The sequence below is a fragment of the Conger conger genome, chromosome 16, assembly GCF_963514075.1.
Source record: "Conger conger chromosome 16, fConCon1.1, whole genome shotgun sequence".
Lineage (NCBI taxonomy): Eukaryota > Metazoa > Chordata > Actinopteri > Anguilliformes > Congridae > Conger > Conger conger.
Genome location: NC_083775.1, coordinates 36,643,865 through 36,657,374, shown reverse-complemented (window position 1 = coordinate 36,657,374; position 13,510 = coordinate 36,643,865). Strand labels below are relative to the sequence as shown.

The following is a 13,510-nucleotide window of genomic DNA, read 5'->3' as shown; positions in this document are numbered from 1 at the left end:
GTAGAATTAATCACACGTGTTTTACTCCTGATCACAGCTAACTCTTCCAAACTCCACTAATAACCACTAATGTGTCCTCCCCTCTCTTGGTCCAGAGACGAGTGTTACTGGTGCAACTACGTACACACACACACACACACCTTTTGTTTAATACATTATTTTACTAAATCCGGTGTCTGTTTGGGCGTTGCATGATGCCACCAGGGTCCGGAACTCTAAGGAATAGCCCGAGACAGAACATGAACCCTGGCAGATGCAGAACAGTTCACGTGAGGCGGCAGGTCCTGAAACTGCTTGGATGAACACCGTCTTTATGGGGGAGCCGAAGAGGGCCAAGCTGTAGCACTCATGGGCACCAGAGTGCCAGAAGGCAGTTCCCCACTCACGGACTCTGCTAGACAGGGGAGTGATGACGCATGCCACCCTGGAACGTTCGGTGGGGAAGGTAGCCGGCTGGAATTTGAAGATGAGCGAACACTGGGACAGGAACGAGGCGCAGTAGCAGGGTTCGCCATCGTAGCGCTCTGGAGGTAGGGGCAGCCTGTAGCGTAGTGGTTAAGGTAAATGACTGGGAGACACAAGGTCGGTGGTTCTAATCCCAGTGTAGCCACAATAACATCCGCACAGCTGTTGGGCCCTTGAGCAAGGCCCTTAACCCTGCATTGCTCCAGGGGAGGATTGTCTCCTGCTTAGTCTAATCAACTGTACGTCGCTCTGGATAAGAGCGTCTGCCAAATACCAATAATGTAATGTAATGTAATGTAGCAGACGAGGCTCAAAACGGGACAAATCACCAAGGCCATGTGCAGTTCTTTCTTTCAAGACAATGTTTATTTTGTAGTAGTAATTATATATTATAAGTGTGTCATTGATCATGTGTTTGTGTCCCAATTAAAACTGTTAAAAGATGTCTTTAACAAATCCAACTGTGTATGCTTTCTGTATGGCAAGCTTCAGAATATGAAAGCTTTGTTTTCTCACATAAAATATAAAATGAACAAATCTCATACCTTAATGTACTGATACAAAAATGCACCAGAAGATTAGGCTAACAAATCTAATGAATGTCTTCTTTAAATGCCCCAAATGACTACACGGTATAAAAATCATTGTAGTGACTGATATGGTATATAGATGGCATTATAGTTAAATAACTGTTATATACCAGTCTCTCCCTGAGAAGTAAACGTTCATGATGGAAGTATTCACTGTATTATAATAAAGTGATTACATAGTGCATTGAGCATCCCCAATCCCCACATTCTACATGATAATGAATATGAATACAAATCAATATAAAAATATATATTTGTGGTTACACTAGATCCCAATCAATCATCTTAATATTAAAATACCCATATGATAAAATTTTGAGCTGACATGTTTTTGAGAGCTAAAATACATTGCACTCATTTATCATCACAAAAACCCGCCGGCCTCACCACCTAAACCAAACATTTAAAATAGACTAAATTGGATGGAAACGAACTAGACTCATTGAGATGAGTCTTTTCCTTCTTAAATTACTTCAACAGTTGCAATACAGCAAATGTCAAGCCAACGAACAGTGACAGTTGGTGAGCAGAAGGTGTGCCTGTTCCGCCATGACCTGAAACAAACAAACAAAAAAAAGCATTACAAGAAATACTCATTTTACAGTAGATTGTCCTGCATAGTTATGCTCATACCAATGTCTGATTACAATTTTCACATGGGTGGTTCTACACCGACATTTGCCAAAAAGTTTTTAAGGAAATAAATCATTGAGCCTGTCAAAAGGGAGAAAATTCTCACATAATCAGGGCTCCCATGTTTAAAGTATGTAGCATCAAAACATGGGCGTCTGAATCATCCTCCTAACTACGGTGTCAAAGTATGTCTTGTCTCCTAAGCACACCGCATACTGCTTAGTGCTGTAGGGGTATATCGGATAAGCCCCTACTGTGCATATGTGTTTATACGTGACGGGGAGTATGTGAAAAAATATCCTCCATATTATTGTTTTTCCAACCATACTCTGCAAGTGTCATGAGACAGTCCATCCTCCTCATATGTTGTTGAAGGGAAACTTCAGCAAAACTGGGTGTTATATTTATGAGAACAATATTGCTATGTTTCTTCCAGAAACATTTACTCACGAATAAACTGAACAAAACCCCAGAAATAAGTACAGTATATCATCCTGGGATTTACAAAATATTTAGACATAGCCACAGCAGTGTACTGCACAATGATATTACAGTTTCTGTAGAGGACCCAGGAGGTGAATGGATCGACAATTTTGGCAAGAAACAAATACACAGCAGCTACAGCATATATGCACAAATCTGATCCGGACTAAAATTCTGGATTGGATGTGTGTGACAGTGGCTGTATTTATACAATCTGATCAGAAGATTAATAATGCAATGCGACCATGTGTGATGTATGGAGAGAGATGTGTGCCAATATTATTGAAACATTCATGCATCATAATCCATGCCAAAGAGACACATCAAAAATGAGTTTTACAACATTTATTTCTCAATTTGTGTCTTGTAAAGGAATTTGCACTGATTTGTACAAGTGCATAAATAAGTATTGGCAAAGTATATTTGCAGTAAATTACATTACATTTTCCCTTCTGCAGAAATACCTCATGCTTTGTAAATGAAAAGCAGAATGTTTCAAATTTCCATGTGTATTTTGGTGATCCATTCTCAAATGTAAAATTGGTTGGTGAAGCATTGAATCTTTGAGGATCAAGTGACATGCGTGCAGTCAGTGATGAGAGTTTGTGAATTTCCTTAATCTTTTAGATTTTCCTCTCCCATGTGGGGTTTGTGTGTAATTCACAAATGCATAGCTACAATCCACACACACACAATTCTCACCATTGTTCTCATACAACCGTAACTACCAATGTGCTATTCTGGGCTGCGTTTCCTGTAGCCTTATTAACGCTACGTTGTTCCAAAGTTATCCCTCAAGCTCTGCCTTAACATTTCAGCATGTTTCCCAAAACGTTCTTCGCTAAGTATACCTTCTGTACGAAGGATGCATGTTGCACTTTATTGAACATGTTGCCTAATTGCCTTTTAAATGGTATTTATAAACTGACGATTTTCCACTCTCTCTGTGGGCTGGAGCGATGTTTAACCATAGTTCTTTCTTTGCTTTGTTGGACACCGTAGTCCTAAAACTGGAAAATAATGTTTCTTTATTCAGCGCCACATCCTCTAACAATATCTCGATTTCGTTTGCTGTGAAGCTGTGGGGCCGCTTCTTCTTTTTTTTTTTTTTTCATAGCTTATGTTGTTTTCATGTTGGTGTGCTTTTATTGAAAACGTCATCTGATCAGAGAAAATGGTCTATTACACCAGTAATGTGATGGTGCTTCTGGCAATTCAACCCTGATTGCAAAGTCATTTAAGGGACCATGACAAAGACATTAAAATAATGTCAATAAAACATAACATGCCAAAGAAGGCGTATTGCTAGGTGGCGTAGCGGGACGAGTTGTGAAACTACAATCTGATATCACAAACTATATATATATATAACTATAACTATATTATATATATAATTTGCCGAAAACGAAATATACGGTTGTGATAAATGCAATATTTTAAAGTATTCCTGCAATGTTTTATTCATAAAAACACTTTTCTCTCATAACGCAGTCAAGCAGTTGCTGCATGGAGTGAATAATCAATCTTTGAGCCATCAATGGGCCTAGTAACGTTGCACGTAGAAGTCCCTTTAGCAACTGCCTAAGAGATAGCTTGGGGGGGAACACGCGTAGAAAAGTAAACAACTTTGCTAAGGTATACCTTAGAGAGTCTTCGTAAAAGCGCTAAGAGACAGCGTTATCGGGAAACGCGGCCCTGTTTGCTAAAACAATAACAAATAACCTGAATTTTACTTCTCTCTGGATTCTTGTTACATCGGCATTAAGCATTTTCTTTTATTTAAACCAGCAATACGCCATTAAGATCGAAATTAATTTTGCAAGGGGGACTTGAAGTTACCCAACAAGACAATCATGTTAGAAACAAATGGAAAATGTTCCCATAGTTTGTTAGCATCTTCAGTTAATTAAACAAATTATATTCCATTCTGGGCAGCTATGACTTCATCTGTGAATTTTGAAATATTCTGAAGAAAAGAATGCTGGGTGGCATAATTTAGTCATAATAATGTTGTTTGTATTTCGGCTTTTTATGCAAAATAATGGAAGGAGGTCTTTGTTTTTGTTTCCCAGCTTGACTATATTAGTTTTTTATTCAGTATTAACCCTAGTAGTATATTAGCTCTGGAGAAAATACAATCAGGCTTTTGGGCAGGTCTCCACTGTCCTTGTAGGAATCAAGGATATTACGGCCAGCTTTTAATCTCTTGCTGAACTCAATATACAAAAAATATTACATTTTGAAAGTCGGTTAACATTGAGACACCAGTCTTATGATTATAATTACAGTTACTATGATTATGCAGTTTGGCAGATGCGTTATCCAGCTAGTTGAAAAATGTGTTGACTTACAGCACATTTTATGCCGGTATGAAAAGAAAAATTATTATCATATGAGCAGTATTTAGCTCACTCTTATTGAATGTCATTGGTGCAGACATCTTACCAGATGTTGTAGCTGAAGATGTGTTTCCTGAAGATGTGTTTACTGAAGCTGTGTTTGCTGGGCTTGTTGTGTTTGATGCTGCTCCAACTGACGCTGCTGCCGCTGGTGTCGTCGCTGCCGTCATAACGGTCTCTCGTCCTCCTCTCAGGCCGATGCCCAAACTGTCCAGATCGGACTGAGGCTGTCTCTGGATCCAGCCCAGTATGACAGTCACATTCTCGAAGGTCTTCAGGTCATCCACGTTGACACCCAGTAGCTGACTCACCTCCGTCACATTGAGATCCTTAAAGTGGAAGAAGGATTAATGTTAATTAAGGGTCATATTGGTCTATGAGAATACCATGTTCTAGGGTTTGTCTACTGTGTGTCGCATCACATTTCGCCACTTACCGAGAGTACGCTTGAGTTCAGGTTTCTAAAGGTTTCTAAGTCCATGCTAACATTGGCTCTTGACAGTCTTAATATGTAATCTTTGGGGGCGCCTCCTGAACAGACACAAATGGAACACAAAGGAAATTAGAACTAGATGGCTACAAGCCAGTCATTAACAACCAAGCAATGCTACCACCTCGGTGGACAACTGTTTGTTCAACCTGTATGAGAGGAATGAAAATAGTGTTATAGCATGCAAATGAAAATGGCCAGCGAGCTACAGGTTGTTGACCATGACACTCACCTAGGTAAGACTGAATGAGCTGGTAAGTCATCAGTGATATGGGATCAGATTCATTAAAGGCCTGTTCAGCTATGAGGAACATTTCATCCTTGAACTCCACAGGACAAGCTGAAATAGTCAAGGCGTTGGCATTTCTGCAAATGTAAAAAAAGAAGCTAGTGTAAGCAATGCTTTATTAATCACTAAAAAACTAAAACTATGTTTTAAGTGAAATATTTGCATTTGAGGACAGCCTCAAAAGACAAGAGATTTAATTGATCAGCCCTAACACTAACATCAGCCTGCTCTCCATCAAGGTATCGACACAGATCTCTGACAACTGCTACAGCCATGTATAATGCCTACTGTATGTCAAACAACATGTGCTCATCACTGGGCAGATTGTGAATTCTTTGAGAGGTTTGGATCTTAAACAATCTCAGAGTACTGCATTGTAAAGTGTATTGGCAATTTTGCATATTAAAGAGGCAATATACTTATTTTGTGCTCTTCTAAAGCATGCTTTATTTCCAACATGTGTCCTATTTAAGACCACATATCTTGTATCACTCTTTCAACATAGCTTGCCGACAAACTGTGTTGGTACGTGGCTACACATTTTAAACTAGTGCGATTCATTGATCCTGCATTAAATCCTGCATCCTGAATCCTAAATCTAATATCCTACATTAAAATGTATAATGAGTAAAGAGTGATGATTGTTATGATCTCATTCATATATGCATACTGTTTGTCATTCTGGATAAGTGTAAAAGCAGATGCATAGCCTACAGTATGAACATATATGGGCATTACATATTATTTTTGTCCAAAAGTCATTGGCCAATTAAACAAAGTCATGTCCATTCACAGTTACTCAATGTCTCACCCACAAACCACTTTGATACTCACTGTAGGAATAAGTTCTAATTATGTACTATATTCAATTTATTTTCTATCTGTTGAATTTACCCAAATAATAATATGCTGCCATGTTAATTCTATGCACATAATTGGGTATGAATAAGAGTCTTTTTCTTCACAAACTGAATAGTAGCAACAGCGCTATAGCATGTTTTCAAAGATCTGTGCTGATACCTTGATGGAGAACAGGCCGATGTTAGCATTAGGGCTGATTAATTTATTTTCTTGTCTTTTGAGGCTTTCAGAAAATGCGAGCATTTCTCTTTAAAAATGTATTAGACTTCGCCGTAGGTGCTGGCCATATCAACTTATAGCTAGATATCTAATCTAGACATGAGTTAGCCACAAAGGTCCTGATGAATAGATAACCTTAGTCACCCCAGATCACACCCAATATAACCGTTCCCTAACGTTATAGCTAGAGGTTACATTGAGCCAGAGCTACAGTTGCTAGCTAACCTAAGTTAAGTTAGCTACCTACATACATTTTTCTACAAATACATTATTAGCTGACTAGCTAGTTAGCTAACATTCCACAAAAATGAAATCGAACATCTCGTCTAAGTGTGGGTAAGTTGGAAAAAATCCAAAAATGTTTGGATTTACAAAGATTTTTCCAAAAAGATGTGTTCCTTTAAAACTTTATAAGGCCCCATAGTTAAAACTCAGTAAGGGCTCGTAGTTAAAACTCTAAAAGATCTGATAATTTAAACATTATGAGGCCTCCAAGTTTAAACTCAATAAGGGCTCACAGTAACAGCTCAATAAGGGTTCATTAGAATCTCACTTCAGTGCCTCAGGGGTGATGGTCATCACGACACTGGTGGGAAGGGGGCACAGATTAGGCCCGCCTATTGCATTCAGCTCTGAGGTCCCCAGGGTATTGCCAGGTGTTTCCAAGTATTTCATGATGATGGCTTTGCTCTACAACAGAAAATGAAGAAGAACAACTTTGAAAAGTTAAATCGGTGAAAATATCTTGAGTGGAGGGGAATAGAAAATTGACATGTAATCGCCATACACACATCCACTGGTATAGGATGGCAAAAAAACTTTTGGTATTACAATTTTATGATTTTTTGGGGATATATGCTTTAAGACGCCTTTGTGTGGTTAATTGAAAAAATTGATTTCTGCTTGTCTTTAAAGACAGAAATTGACATCATTGTGTACCAGTGGCCGTGTATGTAGATCAAATCTGTCAATTTTCCATTCAACTCCAATCAATATCCTTTCACGCAGTGGTGCATATTCCTCCCCCAAGTGTCATGGTGAGGAGTGGTTGCCAAAGGAAGCCACCAGAGGGCAGGGCTTCATCGTTTGCACCTGGTCCTTGTTAGCGCCAGGTGTTCTTCCCGTGGGTATTTAAGGGCAGTGCAGACAGTTCACCATCGCTTTAGTGTCAAACTCTCCTTGCACTAAGCCGGTAAATGCGCCAGGTAGACTCGGTAAATGTTTGAGTCCGGTACGGTGCAGGTATTTATTCGCTGTAGTCAGCTATAAAGGTTCTAAGGTAGGAAGACGTGCAGCTGGTTGTGTTCGCTCACGTCTTCCGATAAGATTCTGGTTTTCCTTTTATTTTGTCGGCTCGTGTCCGTGGGTGAGGGACGGTGTCCCCGGTACGTGTATTTTGGTTTTCATTTTGTCCTGAGCTGCGTCTCATGGTTTTTATTTTTATGCCTAGCCTTTTATGCTAGGTTGTACTTTATTTTCCTTATCGCTCGGTGACCGCCAGTGCAAAAGTGAAAAGCACTTCTTTTGGTTGAGTTATTTGCCCCGGTTTTCCAAGGGTTGTTTTATTTTCGCCAGCCGTTTTTTGGGGCTTCATCTTTATTTGTATTCGGGAATCTTATTTGCGTTATTTCCTTTCTGTTCCTCCCTCTGTTCCGGGAGTAGGCATTATTATTTTATTGTGTGTATTCCCATCTGTATACCTCCCGGGATTTAGTGGCGAACACGTTCGCTTAGCAGGGTTATTCCCTCAGTCGCGTCTGGCTCTCTGCACAGCCTCAACCCTCACACCAAGAGCCATAGGCTCTCCTCATTTGTCGTCAGTCAAACTGACTCCCCGCCCTCCAAATATTAGGCCAGAACAGAGTTTGAGAGAGAGGCAGAAACTACTGTGAGAAAAGTCGAGTTTGATCAGGACTTGAATGCACAGCGCTGTCTGCTTCATGGAACCCGTGTTCCTGCATTACCTTTGCAGGCTCCCACGCTCCATCTTCTGAGTTCATTAGAGCAGCCAGGGTGTCAATGCTGGTGATGCTCCACTTGCTGATGTCACCCAGGGAGGCCACACGAGACACAGGACCCAGGAGTTGCACCAGCATATCTGAAAGGCCTGCTGGATATGCCTGAGAGACAAGAAGTACCGGAACCGTTCAGCGATTTGCGTATGGCACCTTTCAACTGGATTTTTACACTGTATTCAAAACACTTTTTAGTGCAAATATGTTTATGTATTAATGATGACTGCCCTGTTGAAGTGACACAATAATGTTAGAGGTCATATTTGTATTATTAGTACCTGATTTGATTTGTTCAGAACAATTGCCTGGAATTCATCCTCATCCACCTTCTGAGCGAGAGCTGCCAAATTTTCTTTTACAACCTGCACGCTTAGACAGTGGCCGAACTGCATGGCATCGTAACCAAAGGGAAAAGAGTCATCGTTGATGGTGACCTGTGTGATGTTTCCAACTGTGCACTGATCTGAAGAAAGACAAACAAATGAAGTGTGAACATGGAAGGGCTTGTACATACTGTACCTAGTGCAATGGAGACATTTCAGAGGGATGACTTTCTTCTTAGGGCAAAGGTCCTAGTTTTAAATCGGCAAAGGCTTATTTGTGTTATTACAGATGACTAGTCACTAGGGGTGTGTACAGTTAAACGGTTAACCGGTTAACCAAAACTTATTTGTAACCGGTTACAAAAAATTGATAACCGATAACCAATATTTTTTTTCTGAAGGTGAAATTGAAAGCTCAGTTCAAAATAAATGCACGTTCATCACCAGGCGTATTATTGTGGTTCGACTAGCTTCAATAGTTCTGACAAGCAATCTGGCCATTTCAGGGGGTTTAAGATGCAAACACCACAGGGAATTGAATGCTACAGTATTAGAGTTATCAAAGAATTTCTGTAGCGGTTGGTTGACTTACAGCTTATTATAACGTTATGTAATTTCCTAAGGTTCACAGAAGATCCATGTTTATTCGTTGACACACAAATTCAAACTACGGCAAACTAAACGTAGCTTTTCTCTATTCTGTATCACATAAAAATAAAGCAACACATCATTGCAAAAATGTTGCACAAAATATTACAATACGCTGTTTACATTAAATCCACAAGCTGCAGTTGTACAAGCCAGCAACCTGCGGCAGTGGGTTAAGAATGCAAACACCACATGGAATTGAATGCTACAGTACTATATTTGTCAAATAATTTCTGTGTGTTTTAAATCTGTAGCTGATAGTTCACGTATGGCTTATTCTATGGCGTTTGTTCATCCGTGTTTATTTGTGGACATGCAAATACAAACTATCAGCAAACCGAACTTCGCTTTCCTCTATGCGGTATCTACATAAAAAGTAATGAAGTAATACATTATCATTAGGTTATTTTGAAAGCGAAAATTCCTTGCTTTCAGTGAAAAATGTATATGTTAATCTCACCACCACGGTTGTCCCACGCCATATAAAATGCATTGCCATATAAAATGCAAGTTTACTGTTACATAAGAATATATCAAATTGTACAGAGTTACTATTATCTGACTTACAATGTTGACATTTAACTATTGAGATAATGCAATGAGAAATAAAGTTTGAAAATACAATTACATTTCTCAGTAATCCAGAAAAAAAACAAAAAAACGACCCCTAGCAGTCATAATGAGTATCGGGTAACCGGTTAACCATTTCAAAAATGAGATCGTAACCAGTTACAAAAACTGATGACTTGTCACATCCATACTAGCCACCAAAAGTATCCAAGTATATTGCCTAGCATGGTAAACGGACTGCATTTTATTCTCATTCACCCATTCACACACATCAAAGGCTGCCATTCAAGGCACCATTCAGCTCATTGGGAGTAAGTGGGGGTTGGGAGTCTAGCTCAGGGACACTTAAAAACACCCTGCGACTGCCAGACGACCACTGAGCTAATGTCAGCCCCCAGTTTACATTGAAGTAGCGAGAAAATTTTGTTCCGGCCTACCTGCTGCTCGTCTATTCCTGCGCCCACGAATTTTTCTAAAAAGTCTTTTTAACTCCTTCCTTCTCCGCTTGCTTCCTCTCAGTTTCCGGAGCTTTCTCAGATATCTGCGGATGTCCCTCTGCAATGATGAGAAAAATTCAGTAAAGGCTTCCCGGGAAAGAAAAGGAATTAAACTCAGTGTGTGGGTGTGGTTCTCTTGAATGAGAAAAAATGGCGCCACATATTGCAGTTACTCAGTGCTGTATTGTGTCCTCTTATTTTCAACAGAAAAAGTACTTTGTTCATGGTGTGTAAGGTCAACATGCACATGCACAAAACTCATCTAACATCTAATGATGCAGCCATACAAATATGAACGCACCTTTCCAAAACGACTCCAGAATGAGCTTCCTAAGAACACTGGGAGGGGTTCCAACCTTTGTAGAGTTTTAGTGTTCCATTGTGAAGGATTTCTGAAAGCAAACAATGCAATTATTTAAAATATATTTTTTTGCTTTAATATTTTCTGTTTGTTTTATTGTTACATATTTGCTTTGTTTTGAAAATACACAAATACATAACATATTGTACATAAAATATAGTGCATAGTACATGTACACTCAAATGTTGTGTAATGCACATTGTCTGCAAAATAAATGGCATAAATGCAAATACAGTAACGTAAGATTGAATAGCTCAGATTGAACAGATGGCCCAAAATGCACAAAAATAGTTATATATATATTTTTTAACTTGTTTATAGCATCACACACACAGAACAGAAGAGAAAAACTGATATGACATTAAGCCTATTTTAATCCACCGATTAAAAAGAATGTTTGGTTTTTTTAAATCCTGAAAACGGTGTAAACATAAAAGTCTTGCAGTGGTCAAATAATAGGAAAACTGTGTACCAAGTTTGGTTATGGTAGATCAAAGCGTTGCTGAGTTATGACCTAAGTTTTTGTTTGCTGACTTTGCGGTTGACTGTAATGGACGAACACTTTCTATAACTTTTTTGTGAGGCTTGGTATGAACATCATCTGCAAAGATTAGTGAATATGGTGAAGACTGGACAACATTTGTTGCCTGTGAAAATGTTTTTAACTTTTTCTGAAAATCCAATGGTGGAAAATCGAATATGGCGGAAATTAATGTTGAACTCGACTTAATCCAAGGAATCCAACGGTACCTCAGTTTTGAAGATCACATAAGGCTCAAAATTTACATGCATAAACATACTACCAAATTTGACCCGTTGGTGGTGCTGGAGTGCTTGAGGTGGAGACATTAATCTTGGTGAAAAGAATCATGGGACTGTCTCCAATCAGTGTGCCAAATTTGAAAAGCTTTCACTATACGTTACTAGGGGCTGCCGTAGACACCATAACCAGAAGCAAAAGATGATGATGAATAATAGTAAAACACATTGTCTGCCTATGCAGCTTCGATGCTTGGCCCCCAATAACATAAGATTGAATAGCTCAGAACAGATGCCATTTGGGGCCAAAATGCTAAAAAAACAGTTAGAATGTTTTACTCGTTTTATAGTATCATACACACAGAACAAAACACAGATATGACATTAAGCCTATTTTAATCCATGGGATTTAAAAAAAGTTTTTTGAAAACAAAGTTATGATTTTGCCCCCTACAGTCGGTCATTTAGATACTGTAAGATTGTTCGACTGTCTATCAGAGAGTACAGAACAGACAGGGTATCCTTTATAGAGATTAGATATATCACAGCAAGAACACATTTTTTCATTAGTAAATTTGTAAAATTGTTAACATAGAAGGGATTACACAGGGACTTTCATAAGCATTTCCTGAGGATTTCTGTAGAAGGATATCTGCAGTATCATTCTTTACCAGACCTGGGTCAAATACGACGGATCTAAACACTTAAACAGTTAACAGTTCCTAACCAATAACTGATCGTTGAAACTGAACTGGTAAGCTTGGTTGAACATTGGTGCTAGCCTTCCAAGCAGTTAAAGGGTCTTCCCCAGCTTATCTAAAAAAAATCATCAGACCCTACACCCCTGCCAGACCTCTTCGTTCAGCCTCCACAGGCCATTTGGCACCTCCCCCTCTCCGAACCTCCACCTCACGCTCACGACTACTGTCTGTTCTGGCTCCACGGTGGTGGAACGAACTCCCCGTTGAGGTCAGAACTGTAGAATCTCTCCCCACCTTCAAGCGCAAGCTGAAGACACACCTCTTCAAGCAGCACGTCTCCCCATCCCTCCCTACCTCCCTGTGAACCTTAATTGTTGTCTCTGCGACTTGCTTTGTGAATCGGTATTTTTAGTTGTCTAGGTAAGCAGTGTTTGGATAGTTAACTTTGGTCACTTTTGCTCTGTTTCTTTGTTTCTTTGTTCTCAAAAAAAAAAAAAAAAAAGGGCCCTCGTCCTTATCTTTGTTGTACAGGTAGCAGTTGAAATTGTACTTCCCTCTAGGGTCTTTCAGCGAACGTATCCCTGGTTATGGGTATGCACTTTGTTGTACGTCGCTCTGGATAAGAGCGTCTGCCAAATGCCAATAATGTAATGTAAGCTTGGTTTAAAATGAATGTGCATTCACCACCCGGTGTATTATTGTGGTTTACATTCTAAACTAGCAATTGAAAAGCTCCAGTAGTTCTCACAAGCAAATTCAGGGGGTTTAAAATCAAAACGCCACAGGGAATTGAATGCTACAGTATAGTTATCAAAGTAATCCTGTAGCTGTTGGTTGACGTATGGCTTATTGTAGCATAATGCCGCTTCTTAAGGTTCACAGAGGATCCGTGGCTATTTGTTGACATTCAAAACTATACTATGCCTGGACACAAACAACAGGGATTTAACTAGTCTACAGACTGCTGTATCTGAGGTTACACTGCACAATATCAAATTAAATGTAATGTAAATGGCGATGTAAATCTTTAATTTGGCAATTAGGCTATTATCTGACTTAGTGTTGACATTAACTATTAAGATGGCCCAAAATAAAGTTTGAAAATACAATTCAATTTGTCAGTACAGTTAAAAAAAGAAGAAGAAAAAAAAGATACGGTTAACCGTAAAAGAATGGGATGGTATCTGTTTACAGAAACTGATGGCTC

The 13,510-nt window shown here is 39.2% G+C and overlaps 1 protein-coding gene across 1 annotated transcript in view; it reads right to left on the bottom strand.

The window, feature by feature from the left end:
• Positions 1-809: 809 nt before the first annotated feature.
• LOC133114199 (uncharacterized) overlaps positions 810-13,510 on the bottom strand; it is a 67,217-nt gene continuing 54,516 nt past the window's right edge. Inside the window, exons 91-99 of the mRNA XM_061223367.1 lie at positions 10,784-10,874; positions 10,423-10,540; positions 8,723-8,907; positions 8,394-8,549; positions 6,983-7,119; positions 5,293-5,426; positions 5,007-5,101; positions 4,617-4,899; positions 810-1,609 (exon numbers count right to left, since the gene is read on the bottom strand). Of these exons, the coding sequence (XP_061079351.1) occupies positions 1,524-1,609; positions 4,617-4,899; positions 5,007-5,101; positions 5,293-5,426; positions 6,983-7,119; positions 8,394-8,549; positions 8,723-8,907; positions 10,423-10,540; positions 10,784-10,874 (1,285 nt within the window). The 3' untranslated portion in view covers positions 810-1,523. The remainder of the gene's footprint in view (positions 1,610-4,616; positions 4,900-5,006; positions 5,102-5,292; positions 5,427-6,982; positions 7,120-8,393; positions 8,550-8,722; positions 8,908-10,422; positions 10,541-10,783; positions 10,875-13,510) is intronic.